Genomic DNA, 10,419 nt, shown 5'->3' on the forward strand with positions numbered 1-10,419 from the left:
AAATTTCAGGCTGGGCAGACAAGCTACCGAAAAATTCTCGGAATTGAATCTAGATTTTGGCTACCCCACCATTGTCAGACGTCCCGAACACGTTCCCGGGGTCAGAATCGGCATAGGTAAATCCGAACCTTACTTTTCTTAATTATCTAGTACTTGAATTTGATTAAAAATCTATAAAATATTCGTGGTAGCTTAGAAAATTATAATTCCTTTTTTATTAGCTTAGTAATATTGCTAAAGCCCGCGGGGCAAAGTTTTAGAATTTTTAGAGCTCATATGGGTAGTTTTTGCAAAAGGGGTTAAATATAAGGACTAAACTGTAATTTTTCACATTGTGATTGTTGATTGTTTGGATGGGCCCATGAGAGGCCATGTGATGTGATTGAGTTGTGGATGTGTGATTTGTGGATATAGAAGTATATTTTGAACCTTTTTATAGGTTGGGTAGGTCTTAAGTATAGGGGAGACTCTGTCGGATTTTCGGCATGGCCTATGGTGTTTTTGGTCTTTTCCAAGCTTATATCGAGTCAAATATATTAAATAATTGCAATGAAATTTGTCAGGTGAGCCATGACAGCCTTCCTCCTCCCAACCGCCGCAGTGACTTCGGTTAAGTCTGTAAGTAAAATATTAATTTTAATTATAATTTCAATATTATTATATGTTTAAGCATGCCCATGCATCACTTATAAATATATATCTATATAGTTAAATACTAGGCATGATTTATATTGCATTTTAAATTGATGAAATATTATGGATATTGTTTGTGGTAATTTGGAGCAGTGTGTGTGCGTTGACATGCGCGTGGTATGGTATTGGATATGGATAGGACGGGTAGACATGGCTTGAGAGACACTCGCTGGGACCCGATCCTTTATAGATAAGTCAGGGTAAACACGACTTAAGAGACACTTGCTGAGACCCCGCACTTGGTTTATTAAGCGAAAGTCTGGCTTGAGAGACACTCGCTGGCAGAGGTTAGATTAAGAGGGCTGTATAGGGGATCAGCTCCCATATATGTATTACTTGACAGTGTTGGGTGTGTGAGTGCTCCAAATTTACCTTTTTGCTGTTATGATATGAACTGTATGTATGACTGGATTGGATGAGGGAGCTGAACTCCCATTAGACTTTTGATATTATGAGCATGTAGAGGGTGAGCTGAACTTCCCAATTTATTATATATTATGTTTACAGGTCGGGCGAGCTAAAAACTCCCCGTTGAATGGTCCATTTTATTGCCGAACTCTGTCCGGTTGAATTCTTGAAATTAGGCCCAAATGGGCCTTAGAATTGGGTTGAGGAATAGTTAGTCTTACTACGGGCCTCGGAGGCTTTAGGCTAGCCCAAGTCCTAGTGCCGGTCCGGCTCATAGGTTGAGTCGTGATAAAAATCAAAATTATTTAGTGAAATATTTTTGAACACATTTATTGCAATTAAATTTATTATTTAATTTTTTATTATTTGACAACCCAAGATGTTTAATTTCAAAATTAATAAATATTATCATGATTCTCTAATTATTGTCACAAATGAAAGTTTAATTTTCTTTAAAATATATTCTCTAAATTAGAACAAAGTATCAGAGAATATTTGAATTTTTATGAGAAAATAATAATTAAATTTTCTTTTAAATAAATCTAATTATTGAAGATAATGCTTATTCATTAGTTTTTTTTCTTTTTAAAAGGAAAAGTTAAGATTAAATTTTTTATGTATTTTTTAAATAGTTGTAATATATAATTACTAAATATAATTATCATATATTATCATGTTTTTAATTTTTAATTGAAAAACGTCAATGCCAGTAAAATTAATATCAATATTTATTTTAAAGTTAAAAGTTTTCTCTCTTCCTTTTATATAATTAATAAATTTTGATTTATTTTAATATTATTTTATTTTTATTATTTTAAACAATTTGATAATAATAAAAAATAATTATTATTATTATTATTATTATTATAAAGAATAACTTATAGCCATTAAAAATAAAAATTTATGATCATTAAAGTTACTGATTTAAGAGTATTTGTCAATCTATTTAGCTAAAATTTATTGTTTACGTTTTTTAGATTTAATATTTTAAATAATAATATTAAAATTTTTTAATTAAAAAATAATATTTTTTAATTAATAATAATTTAATGACCTAATTAAATCTAATATAAATTTTTTATATCTCTTGATACGGTGAATATTACGGGTATTCCAACACTCTAAAAGCAATAGTAATGCACGCGTGTACAACCGCGTATGTATCCAAAAAAAAAAAAGTTGGGTGCCGGCCTGACCTGACTAGAATAGCCCTCCCACTGCATATCAATTTCTGAACCTGCTGGTCATGATATCCTTTTAAGACAATCCAACCACATATTTCCACGTAATCATTCTCAAATTAACATCCCATAAGCGTTCCATTTCCATTGGTCCTTCATATTATAAAAATCACAGTCAAATTCAACCTGTTCCAAGGAATAAAATCCTCATTTCTTTGATCCTTCTCTCCAGTTTCTCTCCAATTTCCTCTTGGCTAGAGAGAATTCGCCCTATAAATTCTCTTTTGTTTTCTCCATTCTCAGTCCAATATTGTATAGTTTCATCTCTCTCTCTCTCTCTCTCTCTCTCTCTCTCTCTCTGTGTAATGGCCACTCCCTACTCACCAATAATGGAGCATGAACAAAAAGGGCAAGATTATGAAGATGAGAGGTCTACAGCTAGTGGGTGCAATTGCTTTCAGCTCTTCTCCTTCAAATGGAATCAAAACAATAATGACTATGAAAATAGGTATCTCCTGAACCAGCAGAATGGAGACATTCAACATGGAGAATCATGGGTGGTGAATCAACTAAAGAAGGTGAAGGAAGTTTCAGAAGTTGTGGCAGGACCAAAGTGGAAGACTTTCATTAGAAAGGTCAGTGGATATATCAAGAACATGAAGAAACAAAAGAATAATAATAATAATAGCCAGTTCCAGTATGACCCAGAAAGCTATGCTCTTAACTTTGATGGTGGTGTTGATAGAGAAGAAGATGATTTGCTGCTTCCTGGTTTCTCTTCAAGGCTTGCTTCTGTAGGGGAAAAAAGACAGAATATGTTGTGATCTTTTAGGGTTGTTCTACCTTCATCCATGCTTGTTTCATTAATTTGTTGTGTGTAAAGCGATTTTGTGATTATATTGTCAATTTTTTTATTTAAAAAAAAAAACATAATTTTGGTTTTTGAAAGAATCCCAGTTTTCAATTCATAAGGAATTGAATTGCTCAATTTTTCATTTTAACTTCCTATGGATTTTGGATTGCTATATGTTCTGTTCAAAAGCTAGAATCTACGGGAAATGAACGTTACCAGAAAAATGTTAGCCTGGTTGCAGTCACTTTTCAAACTGTTCTTCAAAGATTAAACCAGGGACTTTGAAAATTCAAATCAAAATGCAAGATGAAGTCTTCAACAGCGAAGCTTTGGCTTCAAGAAATACTCTTTAATTGGACTTTTTCTAATAATATTCAAAATAAGTGTTCTTCCAAAAGTTTTAGGAAGCTGCAATTAATATTTTGAGGAATAAATTAATAATAAAAAGGCTTATTTAACAGAGAAAACTATTTGGAAAATTACTAAAGAATTATTGCACAGGAATATGAATCCAATCATACAAAGATAAGATTGAGTTCAGATCAAGTCCAAGGGATGACACCCCCTAAATCCAATGAATTTTCTGCCAGATCCAGAGGTATCATCAAAGGGTCAAAAGGCTAGAGCAGATATAGGCTAGACATTCATAATAATGGCAGCAGTAATAATAATAATAATAATAAAAAGAAAACTAAACAGGGAAACATCAATTCTCTCCACACGTTGTGATCAGACAGTTCAAATTATAAAACAGAGATAATTACATTATAAACCAAGAACTTAATAGCCATTCTCATCACAGATAAAGGAGCACAAACCAAATACTACAAAATTACAGGCCAGTGGCACAAAAATAAGCTGTCCAAACAATCTCATGTGCTTATAGTTTAAAAACTAGGATATATATATATGCAACAGCATGTCTTCAACCACATACCTGTCAACTGGACTTAATAGGTGAGCTGAGTTTAATCCATCTCTAAGAATAGCAGCCTCTTTTACTAGGCTTTAACTTTACCGTATGGGCAAGTGAGGGAAATCCAAACAGAATTTTTAAGCTACTCTTATACATTGATTCTTTCTCATTGCAGTGGCCCTCTGAAGCTCAAATGATGAAATTCTCCAGTTAACTCGAGGACAGGAAAAACTGTAGTCTTCCTCCAAATTTTTCCATTTATTCATCACTGCTTTCACCTGCATTGCTTGTTTTCCCAATTATAATTGGCAAAAGGTATGAACAAATTTTGAATAAAAGAAAAACATACGACAATAATCCACTTACTTCTTGCGCTTGCTCTTCGTAGTAGATCCTGAAGGGTTGCTATGCCAGTTTCTTTTTCTTTGGTTTATGAACCAGTTATTTATCTGCTTCAATTGCAACCCTGTTTCCTGCACCAATCTTGCTTTGTCTTCCTCCTAAAACAAATCAAAACAGACAACAGTTTGATGAACTACTGAACAAAAAATGGACAAACCAATACATAGGACATCACATCACACATACAGTTGGATACGGCCACTTAGAATGAGATTGCCACCAAGCTTTTAATAGGGAGGTAGTATCTCCCGGCAATTTTCCTGCCCTTCTCTTACGTAGAATTTCCTCTCTAATGTCCACAATCTTCCCTTTGTAACCCTGAAAACTAGAAAGCTGCTGAGCCACACTATTTTTGCAAAGCCATATACCACTCAATATTACGCATTCTCACCTGTTTCAATTCATGTTTTAATTCTTTCCTTACATGCTCCATCAATGACCTCTCACTTTCAGTGGGGACAAGAGGACCAAAACCCATGCAATCTGCCCCATCCAGACCTCCATCATACAAGTTGGTGTCGCTATCTGCCTCGTCATCATCATCATCAGACATTGTTGCACCTGTGCCTTCACCCAGTGATGCACCTGCCATACATCGTGATTAAGTTCTAGCTTAGCATTTCCAATCGGTGTCCTAAAGTAAATTCAGAAATATAGAAAAGAAGGAAGAACGAGCATAGAATCTTTATTTATCATTGACTCTCAGAAACATTCTAATGGAGTACCCAGCTCAAGCCAACTTTTCTAAGACATATATTTGTGGGCTTTGCAACAAAAGACAGTTTTATCTATTAATGATAATGATGATGAAGCAAAAGAAAGCCGATGGTGAATATATATATCATGATACCATATTAGGGCATAGAATTATACAGGAGAAATTACTTTTAGATTGATTAAAGGAGAGACCATTGGAACCATATGTCATACTCACTGCTGTAGCATATTACTATATAATAATCTCAAGTTTGTTGCATAAAATGATTCAAGTTGAAACAGAAGAGTTCCACTAAATCAAGATGCAAATATGGTCAATGAAGGTTTCCAACAACAATGAAGTGGCATGAAGAAAAGCAGGCAAAACCAAAGTTTATGCCTAACCAAGCACGCCACAACTCTGGAAGTTAGTTAGAGAAAAGGACTTGGTGGTAACAAGAAATTGTTCATCCTTAAAATTCAAGAATTTCATGAATAAAAACATACTGTTTCAATCAGGAACTTTGTTTATGAAGTTGCATTAAAAGATTGGAAACATAATATGATAGATAATGCCACAAAGACATTACCTGCCTCCTTGGAAATGATGTTCACAAGTTCCATGAAAAAAAGACAAGTGGCCTTTTAATGAAATAAAGGGAACAATGGCATATTCTCATATGGGAACAATTAATAGCTTAATTCTAAACTAACCACACACATAGCTATCCAAGTACACAAAAGACAAAATAATCTTAAGGCTCAATTAAATATATGAGCTTCATTCTTCAATTAAACACCAGATTTTGTTCCAAAATGTCAGACAATAATGATGCAGTTACACTGAATAACAAAGTGAAGTTTGATCATGTTGAACAAACATTAATGTTGAAAATGGGCAACTAAAGTAAAAATAGACACTGAAAAAAAATCATAACCCAAACATTTTTTGCATGGTTAAAAAAAAAAATTTACTGAGACGAAAGGCGGTGCCACCCCTGAATGCTAGATGAGAAAAAACTTTTAACAAAAATCCAATAAAGTATGAACACCAAAAAAGACCAGATCATAACCACAGAATAACAAGCCTTGATAACTTGAAAGGATCCCCTCAAAAGCCATAAAGAAAAAATAATCAAATTACTCCAATAGAAGACCCATTAACCCATCTTCAAATCCCTTACTACACCTTTATGACATAATCTTCTCTACATATCTAACCAACCATTCAACTCTGTTCAATTCTTACTCCTTCTTTCCCACTTTGCTACATTTGATTTTTACTTGCTAACAATTCGTGTTCCTCTCTCTTCGTCCATTAACATCTCAAACGCCTTCACTATCCCATCACCATAACCCCATATACAAAACAACCAAGCGCTTGCTAACATCCTTAATTTTTATGAAGCAGGAATTTTGAGAGTTAATCTGAAACTTCTTTAGAATCCGTGACTTTGAATACCCCAACCTAGTTTCCACCTCTTTTTTGCTGCCAAAACTTAACTATCAGTAATGATAACAAACTTAGTATATTTGAATATAATGCCAAATGACTTGTGATAGATTTTTGGATACAACAGCAAGCATCTAAAACTTATAGGAAAGGGAAAATCTAAACAGCAGTGATTATACAAAGGCAAGAAAACTGTATGACATCTGAGTATTTGTAAAAACTGGCAATGCGCATAACAGTAGCAAAAGGGGCACCCAAAAAGAAGCAGCATGATTCCTGAACAATAACATTCAGCGAAATAAACTAATAAAGTTATTTTCTTTTCCAATATCCATCCCAACAAGCCCAATGTTTTACCTTCTTACATTCTCAGAGAAGAGGGATCAGAGAAAATTACCTGTTAAGCTTTGCAAAGATTGCTCAAGCTCCCAGCAAGCCATTACAGCCTCCATAGCATGAACTCGAACATGTTGTTGCAATTGGTCTTTAAAGGAACAGAGTAATAGAACATAATGTGTCTACATCAGAAAGAACCCCAAAAAAATGTGGAAGGGTAAGGAGATTTAGATGGAAAGAACAAAATGTTAACATATAAGCATTTGAGTTAGAAGAAAGGGTAAAAAGACGTAATTGTAATATGCATGCATCATGAAAAAATGTAACTTTTATAGAACTCATAAAATCATTGAGTTTGAGGTGAATCCACACTTTTATATTATGTATATGGATACCATGCAGCAAACCATGTTACTGCCATAGAAAGTCTCATACTACTAGCCCAATTTACAGAATCAAAAGGGATAAAAGGGGACTGATAGGACGTGAAAGTAATATCAGTTAATATTCACCTTCATCACCAACAATCTCATTAACGTATAGTGAATTGGAACAGGGATTACTTACAAAGGAATTATTTGTTCTACGAAAATACGAATATGATATATAATGAATTGGTAATTTCTCAAAAAACTACCAACTTTAGTTTTAAATGTACATTTAAAATTTAAGTGACAACCTTCCAAATAAAATTGAGTTCGACAAAAGTAAAACACCACTATCATTAATGCTAAAATCAAATAAACTGCTTTGCTTCTCGTATGCATTGTGGCAAAAGTTACCATCAGGCCAGCCAAAACCTAATTGATTGTAGTCTGATACTTCACATTAACAAAAATTCAGGCCAAGGGCAAAGAAAAAAAATTGGCTAAGCTTATTTTATTTGGTGATTCATTCCAGGAACAACTCAGCCCAGCCCAGCATAAATTACTTCTAGACTAATGACTTGGTCTGATGACTGCAAAGAGGGGAGTAGACTTTTTCCATTAACAAAATTTTTATTATAGAAAGAAACTAGGGGCTCCAGAATATTTATTCCATCATCATAAAGCAGGAAAGGTTAAACAATATGCCACATGAAAACTATTAAAGAAAATTCACTGCCACCTAATATTAAAAATAAATTTATTCCTACCTAAATTTATCATTAAACTTTATCATATAAGTTTAGTTCAAATTAAACCTAATTTAGAAAAAAAATCCATTAAGGATGCAATTAGCTTTAATTTATAATTCTACATGTAAAAACATAAGAGAAACAAAAATAAAAAATAATAAAAGAAGAAGAAGAAAAGTTAGAAGAATTTATCAGGTGTTTCAAAAAAATGTGTTTGGATAGATGAGTGGCATTCCTGCTTTACAGCACAAACTTGTGGCCCAGTGGTGCTAAACCTGCCCCACGGTAAAATGAGTGATGTGCAACTAAGCATTAATCAAGGATTAAGAGATGCTTCATCTTTATCAATCCATTTTGATATGCAGTGAATGGCAACTTTCAATGGTGACCCATGACAACAACTCTGAACCTTTAATTCTTTTGAATTTATGTGCTATGAACTCATGATGCTCACACTTGTTGGTAAATGTCAAGTATTAAGTCAAATTCTTATACTTTAGGAACACTTCTTTCAAAGAAACATCGTGGCGAAGCTTCATTAAAGATGACATTTTATGAGACACAGATTCTATTCTCAAATTAATTGAGAGACATTCATCTTCCCAGAAACCCCTTTAATGACTTGGCCTATAAAGGAGTGAAGGGGAATCAATGCCAATCCATTCAGAAAACCTATATTTTCTGGGAAGTATTCGTTATTCAAGAGCCAGGAACTGTTTTTATTATGTATAATTGCATGCTAATCATGTATAGCTGGTTTGGTAATATGGTTTGTCATCAGCAACCTTATTGCATATATGTTCATTAAGGCATCTAACTTTTAGATAAATAAAAATAATAGAAAAGAAAGTAGACATATGTTTCAGGTTCTGAAGGAGACAAGTTATGCCCATCATTATCTTATATCATGGCATTAATATCCACTTGTGGCCCATAGGATGCAGGCTAGTGTCAGTCAAAAAGCTTTAACCCTATGAGCATTGACTATTGAAAAATATGATTAATTTTTCATTACTTAAGTAAACAATCCTATTTTCAGGGGTATCCACAACATGAAGGATTTACTCTGCAGTAACTGCAGATTAAAAGCAAAACATTAAGAGCCACAGTTGGAAGAAAGGAATCAATATGAGTTGTTTGGAGCTCCCTAAGATTCAAATTAAGCACTTGCAGAAACTTTAAGTTTGTATTTCATTACAGAACCAATTCAGCAGCATACCAAGGACCAATACATGTGGCAAATGGAGAAAAAAGACAACATCATCAACAAATAGATTCTCCAAAGCATCCCAAAAGTTCAATTATTTTTGTGAACTAAAACAGCATAATTAATTCCTCTAATGATACTACAACTAGGACATTCTGATTGACATCACACGTACCATTATGCACTTAGAAACTATTGGCTTTTTCACATCAACTTCAAAGCACCACAATCAGAAGGACTTCTCTATAAACATTACATTCTCAGTTCCTAAAACACAAAACAGCCAACAAAAATCCTAATCCTTGAAATTGAACAAAGCTAACTTGAAAAAAAATACCTATTTAAGAAAATGTCCCAGATATTAAAACTCAAAAAAGGACCCATTAATTATCAATCAACGAAAATATTAGTGAAACATTAAACACCAAACACAGCAAAATTAGATGAAACGGCAGCACACAAAGCTCAGAGAGTGGACACAAAATGACATAAAATAAATGGACACTAACCATAAACTGGTCAAGCTCTTTCTCGTCCACCACTTGACCATTCCCAAGCACGGAGTACTTAGCCACCACTTCCTGCGACTGAGCGAGCTGCGTGTCGATCCTCGCCAGCTGGTCCACCGGTGTCGCTATCCTCAAACAAGCAACATGAGCCGCTAGCAACTGCTCGTAAAGCGGATGACCCAATATATCCGCTTTGCACTTCGCCCTCTCCCAATTATCCCCACCAGCGCCGCTGCCATCTATCAACTCATCCTCACCACCGTTGTTATTATTATTATGGCCGACTTTCTCGCTTCGGCTCGGACCTAAACCGTCGTTGTTGAGACGGAGCACAGCGTTGCTAAGCCACGCCGGACCAGCAGAGGCGGAGGAAGAGGCAGAGGCAGAGAGTGGTGATTGAAAAGCCATTTCATGTGAAACATGATCCTGAAAAGCCATTTTTGTGCAGAAGCAAGCACTTTCACCACAACATTATGCAAAGAAAACAACAACCCAGAAGACAAAAAAACGTAGCTCTAGCTTTTATGCTGGGGAGAAGCCGAGGTGCTTGGGTTTAGTTCTTCAATGGAGTTTTACAGAGAAAGCGTGTGTTTTTTCTTGGTTTTGACAGAAGAAGAAGAGGAAATGGAGGGGGGTAAGAGCAGGTCC

General features: G+C 34.5%; 2 protein-coding genes across 3 annotated transcripts; one reads left to right on the forward strand and one right to left on the reverse strand.

Moving 5' to 3' along the window:
* Window positions 1-2,647: 2,647 nt before the first annotated feature.
* LOC110636308 (uncharacterized) lies at window positions 2,648-3,106 on the forward strand. Its single transcript, XM_021785963.2, has one exon. It carries the CDS (start codon window positions 2,648-2,650, stop codon window positions 3,104-3,106), a length of 459 nt encoding a protein of 152 aa, XP_021641655.2.
* Window positions 3,107-3,878: 772 nt separating this feature from the next.
* LOC110636307 (homeobox protein knotted-1-like LET12) lies at window positions 3,879-10,419 on the reverse strand. Of its 2 annotated transcripts, none has more exons than XM_021785961.2 (6): window positions 9,772-10,419; window positions 7,000-7,120; window positions 4,845-5,038; window positions 4,640-4,771; window positions 4,418-4,551; window positions 3,879-4,337 (listed from the first exon to the last, which is right to left on the reverse strand). In XM_021785961.2, the coding sequence occupies exons 1-6, from the start codon at window positions 10,207-10,209 to the stop codon at window positions 4,310-4,312; spliced, it is 1,047 nt and encodes a 348-aa protein (XP_021641653.2). In that variant the 5' UTR covers window positions 10,210-10,419; the 3' UTR covers window positions 3,879-4,309. The 2 variants fall into 2 exon arrangements, with proteins under 2 accessions (XP_021641653.2, XP_021641654.2); XM_021785962.2 differs by having other exon boundaries at window positions 3,879-4,329; window positions 9,772-10,418.

This window comes from Hevea brasiliensis, chromosome 17 (genome assembly GCF_030052815.1).
Source record: "Hevea brasiliensis isolate MT/VB/25A 57/8 chromosome 17, ASM3005281v1, whole genome shotgun sequence".
Taxonomy (NCBI): Eukaryota; Viridiplantae; Streptophyta; class Magnoliopsida; order Malpighiales; family Euphorbiaceae; genus Hevea; species Hevea brasiliensis.